Source organism: Ursus americanus, chromosome 34, assembly GCF_024610735.1.
Source record: "Ursus americanus isolate L20-20 chromosome 34, mUrsAme1.1.p, whole genome shotgun sequence".
NCBI lineage: Eukaryota > Metazoa > Chordata > Mammalia > Carnivora > Ursidae > Ursus > Ursus americanus.
The window spans coordinates 28,234,564-28,255,247 of NC_142160.1; the positions used below are offsets into that span (position 1 = coordinate 28,234,564).

At 38.0% G+C, this 20,684-nt stretch overlaps 1 protein-coding gene across 2 annotated transcripts in view; it reads right to left on the reverse strand.

The window, feature by feature from the left end:
* The window catches only part of SLC35D2 (solute carrier family 35 member D2), a 49,221-nt gene that overhangs the window by 22,477 nt on the left and 6,060 nt on the right, over window positions 1-20,684 (reverse strand). For both annotated transcript variants that reach the window (XM_045780854.2, XM_045780855.2), the window contains exons 2-6: window positions 18,475-18,508; window positions 16,359-16,445; window positions 9,612-9,679; window positions 2,909-2,980; window positions 1,913-1,981 (exon numbers count right to left, since the gene is read on the reverse strand). In XM_045780854.2, coding sequence (XP_045636810.1) covers window positions 1,913-1,981; window positions 2,909-2,980; window positions 9,612-9,679; window positions 16,359-16,445; window positions 18,475-18,508 — 330 coding nt within the window. The remainder of the gene's footprint in view (window positions 1-1,912; window positions 1,982-2,908; window positions 2,981-9,611; window positions 9,680-16,358; window positions 16,446-18,474; window positions 18,509-20,684) is intronic.

Consider the following 20,684-nt stretch of genomic DNA (forward strand, 5'->3'; position numbering starts at 1 on the left):
TCATGACTACAACAGGCTCTAAGCGCTGCTGCTTCGGGTCTGCACTGTCTCAAACCAGAGGCCAGCTCACAACGGGGCTCCACTCAGCCACGGCCAGGACCACGAAGGAGGACGTTACAGGTGAAAATGTAAATAACAGACCTTGGTCCAGGCAAGCGATGAACATATTTATAATTCTAAAAAATAGATGGTTACTATCTGTCACCGCCTGGCATGCTATATTTTCTAATCTGCTTCTTTTGCTTATTGTCTGTCTCCACCAACCAGAATGGAAACTCTGTGAAAGCAAGGACTCCTGTCTGTTTTGTTAACTGCTGGATTCCCCCACACCTAGAACGACACCCGGCAGTAAACACTCGACATGTTTCTGGTGAACGTGGCCACGTACCAGTGTAAACCCCAGTTTATTGTTATCCCATTCAATTCCCACAAAGACCTTATTAGCTGGGTCTATTCTAATCTCCATTTTATAGTTGAAATAACTGGGGTGCAGGGACGTTAAATAGCTTGTCCGGTTATACAGCTAGTAAGTGAGGAGACTAGAAGAAGATAATATCCATATCCTTATTTATTTTGCAATTAGTGATCCAGAACTCTTATTTCTTTTTTTTTTAAAGATTTTATTTATTTATTTGAGAGAGAGAGAGAACAGGGGGAAGGAGAGGGATAAGCAGACTCCGTGCTGAGCATGGACCAGACTCAGGGCTTGATCTAAGGACCCTGAGATCATGACTTGAGCCGAAATCAAGAGTTGGGTGCTTAACTGACTGAGCCAGCCAGGAGCCCCCAGAACTCTTATTTCTAAATCAGTTAAGGAAACTAGTTTAACTGAAATCCATCCAATCTTTGCATTCTTCCCTTCATTCAGGTAGGTTTTTCTTTTCTATTACACTCTTTACGGATGAGTAAAACTGAGGCACAGAGAGGCTGAGAAACAGCTGACAATGGCCTGGCTAAGTTCCGGACCCACAGAACATAACTGCACACAAGCTTTAACCACTAGGCCATAAAAGCCAGGAGTCTGAGTGTCTGCTTTCAGCTGCAAACCTGGGAGTCCACATTCCTGGCCTTGCATGTTAATGAATAAGACACCATAGCTGGCCCTGAACAACACAGGTTCGAACTGCACTGGTCCATTTACCTGTGGATTTCTTTCGATAAATACAGTACGGTAGTGTAAATGTATTTTCTCTTCCTTATGATTTTCTTAACACTTCCCTAGCTTGCTTTATTTTAGGAATACAGTATATAATACATATAGCATACAAAATACGCGTTAATCAACTATTTATGTTATCAGTGAGGCTTCCAGTCAACAACAGGCTATTCGTAGTGAAGTTTTTAGGGAGTCGAAAGTTTTACTCAGATTTTCTGTCATGTGGGGGCAGGGGAGGGGGGTGTTGGTGCCCTTAATCCCCGTGTTGTTAAAGGGTCAACTTAGTCATGCACTGGTATTGGCTCATGTCCTAAACATACAAATACATTTAATGAGAGTATGCCACCCTTGGAAGCAGACTGCGAAGGCATCACAGGTGATAAAACAAATCAGCATACAAGGGCTTTATAAAGCTGTTATTCTTGACCAAATGCCCAAGAACTTTTCAAGTAAATTTTTTGTATTGAAGACATTCAGTAATAATAGCAAATAATTTACTCCTTTTTATGATGAAAAGCAGTATTCGTATCTTCTAACGTTCCCTTTATATGTTCTCAGAAATGTTCTGGCCAAGTCGGAACCCAGTCTGACTTTCACAGGAACACATGGGGAACGCACTAAAATCAACAGACTCGTCCCTTGGCTGCTAGATTCAACTGCAGCCAGATGGAAAATGGAAAATGAGGGCGGGGCGGGGCTGGGCCTATTGTCAAAGGCACAAAGAAGTTACTGAGCAGAAACAGTCCAAAGTCTTACCCAGCTGCTATGAAAGCACCAAGTACGATGGTGAAAACACTGACGATGATGTTCAAGGAATACTGTTTCCTGTAATAGATAAAAGGATGAACGATGGATGGATGGATGGATGGATGGATGGATGGAGAAGGAAGGAGGAGGAGAGGAAAAAACATGGATTATAATTCTTAAACTGAAAATAGACATTGGTCACAGTTTTATAGCTAAAATCTGGTGGACATTGCTTTACACAAAGAAAGCACTGTAAGTCTCTGTAAGTGGATTAATAAATTAGACCAAATGTATTTCTCAAGCAGCTGTCTAATCTAATTATAAATGTATTTCTCTTTTCTCATTGGAAAGATGCTGTGACAAAATGCAGAAGAGTCCCTGCTGGCAGTTCTAGTTGGTCTTACATCAAGCATCCAAAGACTAGGATAAAATTCAACAGTAGGACTTAGAACACTGGGCCATCATCCAAATTTCACTGCTAAATAATCTTCCCAGCAAAACTAAGAATCACCTTTTTTGATATCAGCTTGAGTATCTTTATGAGAGATTTTTAAACCAACATTATAAATATTAATGTATTCCTATGTTACACCATAATCACTATATCTGAATGGATTTCTGTGATTTCCTGCATTCCTATCCTGTATGTATATATGGACGATTTTTCCTCTGTATTCCAAAATCAGTGTATATTCCATCTAGTGCAGGAAACATATTTACATCTGTTTTGAGGTCACTGCATTTTTTAAATAATTTTCTACCATAAACACGTATTATCAGCCTAATATAAAATTACAAGTAAAAAAAATCACTCATCATGTTCTTAAGGAATCATGGAAATAGGAGATGCTTTTAAGTAGATAAACCATGGAACCCTAAGATATTGCTACTAGCAATTCAAATCAACCATTTGGAAAAATAACTAGACGTTGAGAATTTGCTACGCAATAATAATGTGGGGTGAGGGCAAGGACATGAGAGAGATAGAGGAAAAACAAAAATCACCCAAGTATGATGGTTTCCAGGAGTAAAGTGAGTGGAATGGTAAATTTCCTGAGCACGGTGAACATCGGCAAGCTGTTGGGAAAAGGTCCAAGTATAATAACATCAGAAGCCAAGTATTTTTTTTTAACATGTTTTACATTTTTAATTAAGCCCACTGACTTTCCAAATTAAACATAAGAAATTAACCTTAATTCTCACCGATACCATTAGCAAATCACATTAAATAATAAAGAGAAATGGAGATTTAATAGTTTCATGCCACTTTCACTTATCAGCAATTTTTTTCACTTATTAACAATTTTTAAAAATCATGCTCTCCAACTACTGCAAAGATTGTGCTAAAACTACAAAGACTGTGTTCAAAGACTGTATGCAGTGTAAACCAACACACCTCTGGCGAATCAAGTTGGAACTATGTATCAACAGTCATTACGTTGTGCTAACTTTGGACCTAAATTATTTCTTGTTGGGACACTTAACCTAAGGTAATAATACAAAAGAAAGGAAAAAACCACGTGCACAAATGTGTTCACTGCAACAGTGTCTTTGAGGAAAACATCAGAAACAACTTAAAAGTCACACAAGACAATGTTAACATATAATAAATCTACTTGAGGAAACATCATGTTAACTCTATAATATAAAGCTTCATACTACTATTGGAAAATGAATATTAAATAAAACAAGGAGGGCACACAACTATGTAGAGTCTACAACTGAAACAAGATACCGTCCACATATGGGAAAAGACTGAAATCGATATTTAAAATAGTATGTTAGGGGCGCCTGGGTGGCTGCCTTCCGCTCAGGTCGTGATCCGGGGTCCTGGGATGGAGTCCTGCATCGGGCTACCTGCTCAGTGGGGAGCCTGCTTCTCCCTCTCCCTCTGCCTCTGTGCTTTCCCTCTCTCTCTCTCAAATAAATAAGTAAAATCTTTTTTAAAAATTAAATTAAATTAAATTGTATGTTAGAGGATAAAATTATGGGTTATTCCCCCCCTTTATGTAATGAAGCTATATTCACCGCCTTTTAAAAATATTTAAGAACCTTTCATTGGTTGTCAAAACCCAGAGATTCCAAGAGGCAGTTCAATGCACACCGACAAACTGCCTGGGCTGCAACAGCCCACTTTCATCTGCTTCCAGATGTGACCCTGAGAAGATGGTGACCTAGAGAAGGAAAGTCAGAACCAGAGCCAGGAGGGCAGTGGCCAGCACCTCCTGACCAGACCTGAGGAGGGGTTTCATGTGATCATGAACATGACACCACAACCAGAGAGCAGGTACAGAAAGAATTTTCAGGAACTTTACATCCACAACTTCAAGATGTCTTACGAGACTGGTTAGAACTGCCTTTTTCAAAACTAGCCACAAGTCAGTTGATTCCAAAAAGCATTTTTACACGATGTCTTTTAAAAGCAAGTAAGGTATATTTAATGATGAAAAACAATGTTTCCCCCCTAAGATCAGTAATAAGACCATAATGTTTGCTCTCAACACTACATTGATTCAATAAGTACTTGAGATTCTAGAAGGGGCAATTAAGCTGGAGGGGGAAAAAAGCATACTGTTTGGAAAGGAAAAAATAAAGTTATCTCTATTTGCAGATGACATATATAGAAAATCCTAAGGAATCCACTAAAGAGTTAACTGGGTTAATGGTTTAGCAAGAGTGAAGGAAAAAAAAAAACCTGAATATATAAAAATCAATTATACTTCTATACACTAGCAATGAGCAATCCAAAAAGGAAATTAAAACAATTCTGTTAATGATCACATGAAAAAGAACAAAATTCTTAGGAATAAATTTAAGAAAAGAAGTGTAGGACTTATGCACTAAAAACTACAAAATATTGTTAGAATATTAAAGAAGTGTAAATGGAAAGATACTCCTTGTTTCTGGATCAATAGGCTTAATATTATTAAAATGGAAATATTCCCCCAAATAGATTTATAGATTCAACAGAATCCCTATCAAAATCTGTTCATTTTCCCACTAGAAGTTGACAAGCTGATTCTAAAATTAATATGGTAATGCAAGGAAACCAGAAAGCCAGAACAATCTTGAAAAAGAACAAAGTTGGTGGACCCAATTTCAAAACTTACTACAAAGCTACAGTAATCAGTACTGGCTAGTTATTGATTATGGACAGATTAATCAAAGGAATAGGATTAAGAAGCAAGAAATAAATCCATACAATTATGGTCAATTCATTTTCAAGAAGTGTGCCAAGACAATACAATGAAGAAAGAAAAATCTTTTCAACAAATGGTGCTGGAACAACTGAATATCCATTTACATGCAAAAAAATGAATATGGACCCCTTCCTCACACCACATACAAGAGCTGATCTCATAACGTATCAAAGACCTAAGTCTTTGTAGGAGATTTCCAGTAGGAGCTAAAATTATTAAATTCTTAGAAGAAAACAGAGGGGTAAATCTTCACGAACTTGGATTAGGCAAAGTCTTCTTAGATACAATACCAAAAGCACAAGCAGCAGAGCATGGGACTCTTGATCTTGGGGTTGTGAGTTTGAGTCCCACACTGGAAGTAGAGTTTACTTAAAAAAAAAAAAAAAGGAATAAAATTCTGATACATGCTACAACATGGAGGAACCTTGAAAACATTCTGCTAATTGAAATAAGCCATAGTTTAAAAGGACAAAGATCGTATGATTTTACTAATGTGAAATATCTATGGTAGGCAAATTCATAGAGACAGAATGTAAAATTGAGGTTACCAGTGGCTGGGAGCATGGGAAAATGGGGAGTTATTATTTAATGGGTACAGAGCTTCAGTTTAAGATAAATCAAAAGTTCTAGAAATAGTGGAGATGGTTGCTCAACACTGTAATGCCAATGAACTGTACACTTAAAAATGGTTAAAATGGTAAGTTTTATGTTATGTATATTTTACCTTGTTAAATTTTTAAAAACTTAAAACTTTTGTGTTTCAAAGTATACCATTAAGAGAGTAAGAAGGCAACCCAAAAAATAATAGAAAAATTTGCAATCCATGTATATAAGGCATTTATAGAAGAATATATAAAGAAGACTTAATACTTAAAAAGATGAAAAACCCTATTAAAAATAGGCAGAGAATTTGAATAGATATTTCTCTAAATATATATATTTATATATGTATTTCTCTAAATAAATATATATGTGTGTGTAAAAAATATATATATATATGTATATATATATACATATATATATAGCCAATAAACACATGAAAAGATGCCCAACATCATTAGTCATCAGAGAAACGTCATCAAAACCAAAGAAGATACTACTTTACAACAACTGGAACAGCCATAATCCAAAAGATAGACAATAACACATTTGGCAAGAATGTAGAGAGGTTGCAGCCGTCTGACATTGCTGGTGGGACTGAAACTTGGTGTAGCCACTTTGGAAAACAGTCTGACAATTCTTCCAAATGTTAAACGAAGAACTGCCATAAGACCAGCAAGGCTCCCAGGCATAGATACAATCAATGGTAATCCCATTCTTCCAAAACCATGAAGTCATCTTTGTCTCCTTTCTTTGTCTCACACCCCACATGTTAATCCTCAGGAAATTGTATTGGTTGGTCCTTCACAATATATACAGCACCCAGACTGTGGCCTCAACGTAACCTTTAACATTAAAGATAACCAGGGGATCCTTGGAGAAATGGCAGGAAACATCCCAGATAAGCCTGAGACATCATGTGCCAGACAGCAAGAAAGTAATGAGACTACTGGGGCCCTAGAACATAAAAGCCAACTCAAAGGGGCTCCCACTGGCCTGAGATGGGATAATGTGAACATCAAAAGAATTATTTATATAATGACTTGAAACACCAAGTAAATGAAATAGATCAATAGACAGACTAGAGTGCCCAGAAATAAGCCTACACAAATATAGTCAACTCATCCTGACAAAGGAGCAAACATAATTCAACGGAGAATGGATGATCTTTTCAACAAATGATGCTCAAACTGGACCTCTACATGCAAAAAACAGACTCTAGAAAGACCCTACACCTTTCACAAATAGACCCAAAATAGACCATAGGCTTAAATGTAAAATGCTAACTATCAAATTCCTGGAAGATAGCATAGAAGAAAATCCACGGGATTTTGGTTTCACCAATGAGTTGGTTTTCTTTTTTTTAAGATTTTATTTTTTTAAGTAATCCCTACACCCAATGTGGGGCTCAAACTTATAGCCCCAAGATCAGATTTGTACGCTCTACTGACTGAGCCAGTGAGACACCCCTCGGCAATGAGCTTTTATCTCTCTCTCTCTCTCTCTCTATATATATATATAAATATATATATATTTTTTAAGAGGGAGGTGGGGAGAGGGAGGGGGAGAGAGAGAATCCCAAGCAGACACCCCGCTGAGCATGGAGCCTGATGCAGGGCTTAATCTAACAACCCTGAGATCATGACCTGAGCCAAAATCAAGAGTAGGACACTGAACTGAGTGGGCCACCCAGGCGCCCCTTGGCAATGAGTTTTTAAAAACAACACCAAATATGGAAATTGATATGGAACCTCATTAAACTTTAAAACTTCTGCTCTGAAAGACAATATGAAGAGATTGAAAAGACAAACTACAGACTGAGAGAAAATATGTGCAAAACACATAACTGACAAAAGATTTCTAGCAAATGAATGAAAATTCCTGAGTTTATAATGACAGCAAAAAACAAAAATAAAAACTCACTGGTCACCACTGAAGGTGACAGGACACTAACTTATTATTCTGAACATGTATAAATAAAGTTTACATCCTGCCTTTCCTGTGTGACATGGTGAAAGTGTGTATTTATTAAAGTTTAGACAACACATGAAGATGGGATGATACAGTTAGAAAATCACCATATTGCAACTTGTAATGAAATAACGGATCTAGAAAATTATCATCAATGAATGCTTAAACTATCAGGTGAAAGACTGATAGGGTACTTTCTAATGAAGGGACCAGACTGATCCCTTAAAATTATTAAAAGGGGAATTGATCGATTTAATATCATTATAAGTAGGACACTTGAGGAAATTTTTATGGGTGTTGGATACTGTGGTGATGGATTTCAGAGATGTGTACATAGGTCAAAATTCATCATATTGGGCATTTTAATTACGTGTACTTTACTTTATGCCAATTATACCTCAAAAAGCTATTTTTTAAAAAGTAGGCTAAAACATTATGTGTCCCATGATGGAGTAGGAAGCACCCAAGCTGATCTTGCCTGAAAAACCGAACCTGAAGATGATCAAACCAGTAGAACCAACTACCAGTTTATGGAAAACGTGAGGCATAGAGGAACGCATTACATGACACCACGTATAAACAATCCTTCTCCCTCCTCTGTCTCATTTTCTGGTTCCTTCTCTCTTCCAGAAAGCCCCACGGCACCCAAGAAGTGCCCCTCGTCCCTCTTCTAGATACGTGCAGAAAGTGTTTGAGAACACTTGTAATAAAGGTATTTCTAACATTGCTACTTGCTTATACTTGGGAATAATGCCGTATCGGCGAATGGAAGTTACTATACCCACTCTGCAGTGCATGCAGAGCATTTTAAAACACCTGTAATGAGGATGTTTCCAAGATCACTTAAAAAAAAAAAAAAAAGCAGCAGCAGCAGCTCTCATCTAGGAAGCAGAGGCCTCCAGAGCCCTGCAGTGTGAGCGGGAGGCAGCTGTCAGTGTTGGGTGAAGCCATCCCCCACAGCTGCAGGTGCACGCACTCAGAGACAGGCCCACAGGATACATGGTAACACAGGGAGAGCACCTACCACAGGACACTTTAATACAAATTTGAGACAAACAAGGAAAACTGATTGTCCTGATCCCAGAAAGAAACAAAAAACCAACTAGCATGTATAACTACGACCAATATTTCACATTTTGTTTTCCATAACCATAACCTGTCCTTTCCGAACAAGAGGCAAGATGACGGGTCTGCTTTCAGTCGTCTGTTTTATAATACCTTCTCCTTCTGGTCCAACTCCTACTCGCCCCCTGTCACTCTCACCAAACTAACAGGGTTTTCCTCAATCACTGTCACCCTTTGCACGAACTTCATTTTCTCATTATTTACACCTGCATGCATGTGTGTTATTTAGGCCACACATCTCGCATCCAAGTTTTCCGATGTAGACAGTGACTTGGTCTTTCTATACGTCCATTTCCATTTTTTATAGTGACTTTTAACAAAAGTAGTTAATCAATGGACTCTAAAATACCCGCAAATGCAAATTTCAGAAGTATGTAACACACGTACAAATAACACGTCACTTATTTTTCTCTGCACCAAACCAGACCTACACTAAATCTGACAGAATGTTCCTGCTTTTACAAAACCATGATAAAACCAGTTACACAGAACCGTTCATATAGATGAATTGGATATTGGATAAGCAATATAAATAAATCCTCCTGGATAAATCAGACCTTCTCTGTCTCCATGCCCACAGATCTCACATTCTATGTTCAGATTTGAATATAAAGGGGAAAAAATCAGCTTTTTAACTTCCCTAAAAACATTAGCAAATTAAACTCAAAACTCCACTTAGTTTTCTTAAGTTAGTAAATATTATTGTCTTCTGTCTGTAGCCCATGCAGTATATTCAAAATCAAATTTGGTCTTTGTACCACTAAAAACAAATAAGTCAACAACCTCCCATCAACCATTCTCCTGCACTCTACCTTAATTTACTTGTGCTTGATAATCCACTTATGTGGTTTCCAACGTAGAGGAGAGGCAGAGGAAACAGCTTCCATGGAAAAAAGAAAGAATATTTGATTAGAACTCCAATAATGATTTTCCTTCACATATAAATGGTGACACTTCCTGTCAGTAAGCAAATCATTTGAGTCTGTTTCCCTGTAACAACTGTGAATATTCCACAATCTAAAACACATCACAAGTTTCTCCATGTGACCAAAATAGGTAGGCAGTGATATCTACAGCCATGGCGGGGTGGGGCAGAGCGGTATTGATAACAGAAATGTTGACCTTACCAACATTAGCAGACTATCTCCCTAAAGGGAGGCTCTGAACAAGCACCTCTCTTAAGTGGAGACCCCAGGCTGAGTTGGTGAGTGGAGGACGCGTATTTATAGTTTATGTATAAGGTTCAGAAGGCCCCTTGAGAAGGTGTACAAACTTGTTATCTATGATTATGCACTTTTCTGGACGACAGCAAAGGTTCATATCTCACTGGAATGTCACAAGGTTGGTGATCCTTTCAAGAAGTTGTGTCTACCGGCCACATTACTTTGGAGTTAACTTTATTTGTTTTTGAGGCCTAGAATGATTTCATATCGACCACGGTTAAACAATGTACCAGTTGTACTTGAATTAGGTTTACTGAGCCCCGAGCTCCTGAATTATTTTCTGATTGTCAAGAGAAATATTGTTCAAAACATACTGAAGAAACACACAAAATGTAAGACCTAGTCTTCCATAAATGAGAAAAATATATATCCTTTCATAAGGTCACACAATAACTGAGAACTTTTTGACTGATATAATAATCCATAGCTATCAAGGTGAGTCCAGCATTTCTTTTTCCACTAAAAAGACATTAAGCATGTAACTCAGATAAGATATTCTTTGAAGGATTTTGAAATACTAAGTGTCATCTATCCCCAAAAAAGTTTTAAAATGTTATTATTAGGAGATTTGCTGAAGAAAGAAGACACAAAGAAGAGAGGACCTCAGATCCAGGACCTTCCCCTTCATTCACAATATTCTGGCTGACAGCCCACAACTGGCTCAACAATAACCCTGCTGGGATACGGCAACTTTAGAAGCTCTTAGGCACTGACAAGAATCAGTTGCCCCCTTTCCATATATAACTCAAAATAAAAACAATACTGACTTCTAGTTTTTAGAAACGGTGGGCTAGATTATTTATGTTGATCGCCCCACTGAAAACAATTAAAAATGCAACATAAAATAATTTAAAACCTTCATAAAAGCATCAAATATGTGGGAAGGTAGTGAGTCCCCAGGCCAAAGCGAAAGTGAGAACAGAAACCCAGAGAGAACAATGGAAGCCAGAGGACAGCATAATTGCATCCTCAACGATCTGTCAAGTTAGAATGCTACCCCCAACAAGAATATCTTTCAAAAGCAAAAGAAAACCATAGTCTTCTACAGACAAAAACTACGGGAATTTAAGCAGACCATTAGTAAATTCTAAAGGAGATACTTTAATCGGGAGGAAAGTGGAAAATGTGGGACGCAGAAAGGAAAGAAAGCAAAGGAAGCAGTAAGTACGTGGGTAAATACAGACAAACATTGGTACTTTTTTTAAAAAAATAGTAAAAATATACTGTGAGATTTACATCAAGTTAGAGTATTAAAGTACCCGTTGACAAGAGCATTATTAGGTCGGGAGGAGGGGTAAATGGGTAAAAGTCCTACACTGTTAAGGGGGAAGACACACTTACTATTCAACTTTAGAATTTGAAAAGTTAGGTATGCCTGCTGTAACTTCCAGGGTAACACCAAAAGAACTCAAACAGAAGAGGTCCACCTCGTAGACAGTTGACTCCTGAACAATGCAGGGCTTAGGGATGCCAATTCCCTGCACAGTGGAAAATCCATGTATAATTTGACTTCCCCCAAACTTAAGTACTAATAGCCTACTGTTGACCGACAGCCTTAGAAATAACATAAATGTCAATTAACACATATTTTGTATTTTATATGTATTTTATGCTATATTCTTATAATAAAGTAAGTTACAGAAAAGAAAATGTTAAGAAAATCATAAGGAAGAGAAAACACACTTATAGCACTGTACTGTATTTATCAAAAAAAAAAAAAAAAAAAAGTCCATATAGGAGCACCTGGGTGGCTCAGTTGGTTAAGCCTCTTGCCTTCGGTTCACATCATGATCTCAGAGTCCTGGGATTGAGCCCTGCATCAGGCTTCCTGCTCAGGCTTTCTGCTTGTCCCTCTGCCGCTGCCCTTCCCCTCTGCTTTCTCCCTCTCTCTCTCTCTCTCTCTCTCAAATAAATTAATAAGAAAATCCACATATAATCCACCCATGCAGTTCAAACCTGTGTTGTTCAAGGGTCAACTGTAATTAAAACACTTTATTTTACCTCTAAGATTTAACTAGTTACATTTTTAGGCACCTAATGATATAGACTCAAAATAAATAAAACAAAACAAAATAAAACACCTGACAGAAATATCAAGAGAAATAGACAAAGCCACAATTAGAGATGATGGCTGCAACAGTATTCCCCATTTCACATGCTCTTAAAATGTGACTTTGACACTTCCTTCCATCCAGAGGTAGGCTCTAAGTCCCTTCCACTTAAAATTGCATGGGACTGTTTCAACTAATAATATACAGATGAATGATGCTATGTGACCTTTGAGGCTAGGTCATAAAAAGCAAGGTTGTTTTGCCCTGCTTGCTGGAACACTCGCCCTTGAAGAATTCAGTACTGTGTAACCATTTTGACTCCCCAGAGCCTGCCATTTTGTAAGAAAGCCTAACTAGCCTACATAAGTAACCACGTAGAGAGGAAGTGAAAGATTTGTGCCCAGCTTCCAGCTGCACCAACCAGAACCCCCATCATTGTTTCCACTCTGCTACTGTCTGTCGGAAACTATACAGAAGCCCGAAGCCAGAACTACCCAGCTGAGACTGTCCCTAATACCTTAACCAACAGTAACTTTGAGAAATAATACAACAATTATTGTTCTGAGTCACTACATTATGCAGCATAAGATAATTGGAACAGGGATGCCTGGGTGGTAGTCAGTTAAGCATCCGACTCTTGGTTTCGGGTCAGGTCATGATCTCAGGGTCATGAGTTCAAGCCCTGAGTTGGGCTCTGCACTCAGCACAGAGTCTGCCTGAGATTCTCTTTCCCTCTCCCTCTGCCCCTCCCCCTCAAATAAATAATCTTAAAAAAGATAACTAGAACACACATATAAGGTATCTACAAAAGACCTACAGCAAACAACATACTTAACGGTGAAATGTTAAAAGTTTTCCCCTTGAGATCAAAGATGTCAGTATTACCATTTCTATCAAAATTGCACTGAGGGTCCTATGCTATAGAATAAGGCTTATAAAAGAAATAAAAGTTAGGATGTTGGAAAGAACGAAGCAAAACTGTCATTATTTGCAGATGACCTGACTATGAATGTAGAAAAATCTAAAGGAAACCAGAAATAAATTATGATTAATATTCTATAAGTTTGCAGATATAAAACAATATATAAACGTAATATAAAAATACATCCCTCTAATTTTCCAAATAATATATTTTTAAAGATATATGCAAAAGTTAAAAAAAAAGGAATAAGTACCTTGGAATAACATAACAGAAATGTTAGAACTCTACAAAGAAAATTATAAAATTTTACTACAGGCAATTAAAGAAGGTATACGTATACTATGTTCATGGATTGAAAGATTCAATACTTTAAAAATATCAATTTGTCCCAAATTGACTTATAACTTCAATGAAATCCCAATTAAAATCCCAAAAGGTTATTTTTCTGAAACGTGACAAGCTGCTTCCAATATCCATATAGAAATGTGAAGGATCAAGAACAAGAAGGAAAGATTTGCTCTATTTGATAGCAAAACTTTTCCTAAAGCTATAGTAATTAAGGCTGTGTGGTAATGGTGCAAAAAACACAAACAGGCAAGTGAAAAGGCATGGAGAACACAGAAATAACATATGTGAATAATAGTGCCATGACAGGAGTGGCACAATATTAATGATATACTTTTCAATTAAGTCCGTGACAAGTGAGTGCTCATTTCGGAAAAAAATGAAATTGGACCATTACCTCACACCATCCACAAAAATTAACTGCAAACAGATTAAAAACCTAATTCTGAAAAACTATACACCTTTTATCTAGAAAAATATCATCATAACTGCAAAGTGAGGAAGGATTTTGTAAATAAGAAGAATAGCGATTAATCATAAAGGAAAAGACTGATAAAATTTAACTATCTTAAATTAGGATTCCTGCTCATGTTAGGAAATACATGATAAAGAAATACATGATAAACACATGACAAAGAAAATAAAAAGCTATGCCCTAGAGGAAGACAATGTCTTCGTAATACTGTATATAATTAACAAGAGGATTATCATTAATTCATTTTTTTAACTCCTATACAGATCAGCAAGAAAAAGACATCAACCCAACAGAAAAATGGACAGAAGTCTTGAACAAGTACTTCACAAAAGAGGATATCCAAAATGGGCATTAAAAAACCTCATTAATAACCAAGAAAATGCAAATAAAAGCCAAGTCATTATACCCCCAGCAGATTAGCACAATTTAAAATGACTGATGTACTGACGCATAGTATATTAAAATAGCAAAAAGTAAAAAAATAAATAAAATGACTGACATAACAAGGGTTGGCGCGAATGCGGAGCAACAGGGACATTCATGCCCTTTCTTAAGGAGTGTGAACTGGTACAACCACTTCGGAGACACGGTCACGTTGCAGATGTGCATAGGATAGGAGTCAACCATTCCACTTCTTCATAGACCTCCCAGAGAAACTCATGCCACAAGTGCCATTTTAGACTGAATTGTGTCCCCTTAATATTCATATTTTGAAGCCCTAACCCCCATGTGACTCTATCTGGAGATAGGGTGTTTAAGAGGCAACGAAGATTAAATGAGGTCGTAAGGATGAGACCCAACCCAGCAGGCCTGAGGTCCACACACCAGGAGTGTGTGCATACAAATAAAGGCCACATTGGGACACAGCAAGACGGCAGCTGTCTACACACCAAGGAAAGAACTTTCACCAGAAACCGACCCTGCTGACACCTCGATCTTGGACTTTTTGCTTCCAGAACTGTGAGAAAAGGCTGTTGTTTAAGTGCCCACTCTGTAGTATTTTGCTATGGGAGCCCTAGCTGACTAAAACATGTGCGCTGAGATCCAATCCTAAGTACGTTCAGAACAGTTTTCTCTTTCCAGAACATTCAAAAACAGCAAAACTAATTCAGCAAAACGTAATTCAGGAATGCATATTAGAATAATTACAAAGAAAGCGAGAACAGTATCATTACAAAAGTCAGAAGAGTGGGTAAGATTTTGTGATCCCATCTCATGACCCAGGTAATGACTGCAAGGTTATTATTCATTCAACTACACATTCATGTATGATGCCTTTTCCCCTACACATAGATCTTTTTTTTTTAAAGGTTTTATTTATTTATTTGACAGAGAGAGACAGCCAGGGAGAGAGGGAACACAAGCAGGGGGAGTGGGAGAGGAAGAAGCAGGCTCACAGCGGAGGAGCCTGATGTGGGGCTCGATCCCAGAACACCGGGATCACGCCCTGAGCCAAAGGCAGACGCTTAACGGCTGCGCCACCCAGGCGCCCCCTACACATAGATCTTATTTCACAATTTTAAAATGCTTAAAATGTTTAAAAACTACAGTACATCATAAACTAAGTATAAGCAAACTCAACAATATTCTGATTTTTCCTATTATGATCGGGTTAATAGCTTTCATTATACTTGAATATTTTGTTTTTCTTTTTGTGAATGTCCCAGATTATTGACGCTGTACACACGTGCTCAGCCAGCCTGATGAATAATCTAGTGATAGATGCCAGCATCTTTCCAGGCCCTAGAGACATGGTAGCGAAAAAGCCATGGGAGGTCCCCAACCTCAAGGAACTGACAGCCTGATTTAACTTCCCTAAATCCAAAAATGTCATCATAATCCACTTAATACCACCAGTTGTATAGGATTGCTCCAAGAATTAAACGCCTGGCTTAAAACAACCGCTTATTGAACCAGCAACTGTTCAAGAAAGGAAGTTCTGTTGCACATTCCCAGGAAGGAAAGGCAGGTTTTATGTTTCTAGTTCCACCACAGAAAAACCCATATCCTTCTGTATATCACACAGTAGTCTTCATTCCACTCACAGCTTTTACCCATCCACGCTAAAAACGAAAACTTAAAAAACAAGATCAGAAAAGTAGAGCCTAAGAGCCAAATCTGGCCCATCTTTTGTTGATGCAAATGAAGTTTTATTAGCACACAATTACCGCAATTCATTTATACAGCATGGTACAGTGGCAGGGCCGGAGAGTTCCAACGGAGGTGGTCTGGCCCACAAAGCCTAAATAGGTACTATCCGGTTTTTTAGCAAAAATGCTTACCAATTCCTGGTAGGGCTTTGCCATTTCAGAAGACATAAAGTATTTATTTAATGTCAATCGCTAAGCACACACTTTTACTATTATTACATTACGTTAATGAACAACCGAATGAATGATATAATATCTCTATTAAGAAGTCTCTACTCAGTGTAAGCAGGAAGCACAGTGTGTGTGGAAATTGACATGTATTCTTAGGTCAATTTAAATTCTATAGCATTTTCACATCTTCCATCAAAGCTATATGTACTTTCCATCACATACCTTCACAGGAATTTTCTTGTCAAAATCAGGGAAATGAATTATTTTATTTAGTTTGGATATATACAGTATCATGATGGTAGCTGCCATCTAAAAAAAAGGGGGGAGGGAGAAATTTCAGCAAAATATCTGGAAAGGCTGAGGTACAAAGACATCATCAGAAGAAAACACATTCATCAAAAAGAATATATTATCCAGAAAAAATCCATTTTCTAGGTTCCAAATAATAACTATTTCTTAGAATATCAAAATTGTTTTTCTTCCCAATGTATAAATTCCGTCAGAACTATAGGCAAAAAGTGTAAGATCAAATACACTCACACACATACATATTATCTCAAGGGGCTCAAGAAACAGTGACAGAGGGGAAAAAGAAATGGTGTCCCCCAAACTGGCCAGAGTGACCATAGTCAGAGAGGCCACTCCTTGATTCTGGATATACTTCCTGTGTACACGGTCACCTGTCCACATAGAGACTGGGGGTACTGTGAGGGGGGCAAACTCCACATATAAACACACTTTCTATAATGTCCAATATTCCTATAACACGGAAGACAAATTAGGAGAAAAACAATTTTAAAAGGGATTTATTTTTCTCTTCAATCTACCCAGTCCTGCAAAAATGTCTCATTCGACCCCTATTAATCTGGAGTACATCAAGTATATTAGAAATACTCCAGATTATTATTATGAAATAAAAAATTCAATACCATCTTCCTATGCAAATTTTAGAATTTACTCAATTTTCTCCATATTATGATGCAAAAATTTAAGAACTCCTTCGACATGATTACCATCCTAAACCTTGAGCCTAATGAGTTTACAAATGTAATACTTATGATAGATTAATATAACATGAGCTCATCTTGAATTATAATTACAGTTTATATTTATAACTTACTTTGTAATTCTTACAGAAATATACTAACACTTATTTAAAATATTCTGCAACTCAGACGTTTTGAATTCGGTCTGCTGCTCTCTTCCCCCACAAATTGCATATCAGAAAGGATTTACTTTGAGTACAAACCAGGGGATTTATTTGCCTTGGGGATTACTAAGGGCACATTATCACATATTCGCTGATCTTTTAAGGTACTTTTTTCTACCTATTTCACATTGAAACACCAAGATAATATATTTTTGACCTTAAGGAAATATATTAATTTCTTATTATTTTTTCCCTAAAATGATGTTGCGAAGAGTGCCTTATCAGCAAAACATTTAACCAGAATAATGTTTAATCATATAAATGACATCCTTTCCAAGATTCACAATTAAAAATTTAGTTAACAGATACAATTTTCCTAGTTTTACATTTTTCTCCCAATAAATTAAAGCAAAACCAAACAACAACAACAACAAAAAGGTGCCTTTGGTGCCTGTTCCCACTTGCCTACTAGAAATCACCAGCATATGATCAAGAGAGTAAACAAGCCACGAATTAATATTAATGGGAAATTTCAGAAGCAGCCAAATGGGGTTAGTCTGAAAGCTTATCCAACCTTGTCTTTATACTTGAGAACAAAAAAAATCACAAACTGCAGGAAGCAAAATGCAAACATGTTTAGTTAGGCCCATAGAGAATTTGTAAAAACTGGAATGTGTTACCAGCATTTACAAATTTAATGTAACAATTCAAAACCCCTGCTTCTCTTGAAACACCTCCAGAGTTTTGACAATAAGGGTGTAGTGAACCCAATCTCATGTCCCCAGCCCTTTTCCTCTCGGCACAGTGGCTTAAACTGAGTACCAACAGCACACTTCACTGGGGCAACTGTGCTCCTGGTCCCACCCCAGCCTCCAACCCATTCTTTTTTTGCCCACCAGGCCTTGGAGGCATTCCGTCTTCTGGCCCCTTATTTTAGGGTAATTAAATTCAATTAAAGAAGTTGAAACAAGTCGGGGTTTTTTCCTCCAAATACAACTGTCCCTAAATTATAGAAAGACATGATAAAGACGTGTCAATATCTCATGCTGTTTCACCAAAAGTACCAGGATCCTCTGGCCCTCTGCCAGCTAAATAAATTTGTGAACCACGGACTTAAACAAAAGCAGTTAAAATTTCATCATGTATGGTGACAACTAATTAAGCGGTTAATTTTTCTTTTTCACTTACCTGTCCAATTCCAAGAAAAATTGGTGATGGGAATCTATTAAAAAACACAGAACAACAAACAATTTTAGCAACTGATGAAAGTTTGCAGACAGTCTATATAATACATAATGGCAGGAGTTATTAAAAAACCTTAGACTGACCATGATCCTGGGGTCCTGGAATCAAGCCCCGCATCAGGCTCCCTGTTCAGAGGGGATCCTGCTTCTCCCTCTCCCTCTGCCCCTCCCCCCTACTCCTGCTCTCTCTCTCCCTTTCTCTCAAATAAATAAATAAAATCTTTAAATATTAATAATAATAATATACCCAGGAACAAATCTAATAAGAGACTAAAGATTACAACTGATGAGGAAAAAAACACTTGCAATTCTTGCCTATATGTTAATATATAATCTTTTGAGCTTTTATAAGATGTAAAAACAATATATAACCCTATAAAAACGGTTCACTCTCCGGAGCTCTTTCTTCCCTGTGAAGAGCACATTTCCCAGGCAGCTGTCCTAACTTGGGCTCGAATAAACTCTCTTTCTTACTTTTAGAGATTCTAAAAGGTTTGTTCATTTTGCATTGACACCATGGATGAGAACAGAGGTGAGGACAGATACACACATATATGACAAAGATGACAGAGAGGGAAAGATGGTCTTTCAATAAATGGCACTGGGTAATTTAGATACACAGTCCTGACCCCTACTTCACACCATATTTAACAAGGCAGCACACACACCCTGCTCCCTGCCCAAACCTGCACTGGCCCCAGTCATTCTTTCAGGAAATACCACACACCCACACACACACCCCACACACACACCCCTCAGCCCTCAATCTGTATGTCAGAGGGAAATGCACCTATTTCACCAAGGCAAGAAGAGACTAAAGAACGGACTTACCTTATCAAAGATAGAATGAATGGCTGGACAGTACCACCAGGAAAATAAAATTAATTCCAAGGCATGGATGCCAGCTGGCCACCCAGATACCCCCTTCTGGACTGAGCGTTCATTCCCCAGTTGTCCAAGAGCATCCTCAGCTGAAGACACCTGCCTTGCCAATCACAAACACCTTCCCTGTGGGCATCCTGCATTCTGGTCTCTGGTCCGTGCAAAGGCGTAAATGCCAGGGCCCCCACCCCAATTCAGAAGTCTGTTGAGCCATCCCAGTTCCAGAGCCCTGGGATCAGGCTTTGTTGTGCTTGCAGCACAGCCAAACCCTACTCCTCTCCCTCTACCAAGGGAGTATACCCCTAAGAGCTCTCCCCGGTATACGGCCTCCGCATCTCAGTCTGCTTGCCAAAGACTATAGCCTGTCGCATCAAACGAAACCACAAGACAGCAACATAAACAAACAGTAAAACGAGAAAAGGCTTACAGAAGACAAAGAGAGGAAAATATAATGCGTGGAGAGAGGAACTCAAAAAAAAGAGAAAATGATTCAAAGATTAAAAGCAACTTTGTTGACATGAGGACAACAAACAGACTGAATCTTCAGGTCTAAAAGCACACTGTTAAAGAATGTTCGACGTAAGTAAAGCAACGGCCATGAATCCATAAAAAAACTACCTGACAATGGAATCCACCAATTAGGAGTCAAAGGAAAACACTGAATTTAGGAATGGAGACATTGTGGTAAAAGGGCTGTTGCTGATTACCATATCCATTTAAATACAGAACAGATTCAAACAGCTGTGGGATTATAATCACACAACAGGACGCTACATTATAAAACACGATATGGAGGAGAGGGGAGACAGGAAGAAGCATGCAAGGGAGAGAGACAAGCAGGCTTCCCGTTGAGTGGGAAGCTGATGGGGGGCTCCATCGCAGGACCCTGGGATCGTAACCTGAGCTGAAGGCAGACGCTTAACCGAGCCACCCAGGTGCCCTGATGAGATCAACTTCTTAATGTTTTTCATGACCTCTTCATCTTAGAGGGATCTTTTAAGAAATACTAACACTTGTAGTAAAGAAATCTATATTTGAAATTCAGTTAAAATTAAATTTCATACATATGTGCAACTTGCAATCCCCACCTAAAAAAAAGCCTTCACATGCAGCCAGCACGACAAATAGTGGAGCAGCCCCGGATAGGACGCAATATGAGTTCACAGGGTCAGCTAGGCAGCAGCTTGCCAAAAAGGTTTAATCTGGATGTGATCAAGCACTTAGATCTAAATTTCAGTTGGGAAATAAGCTAAGCAAGACTTCAAAACATAA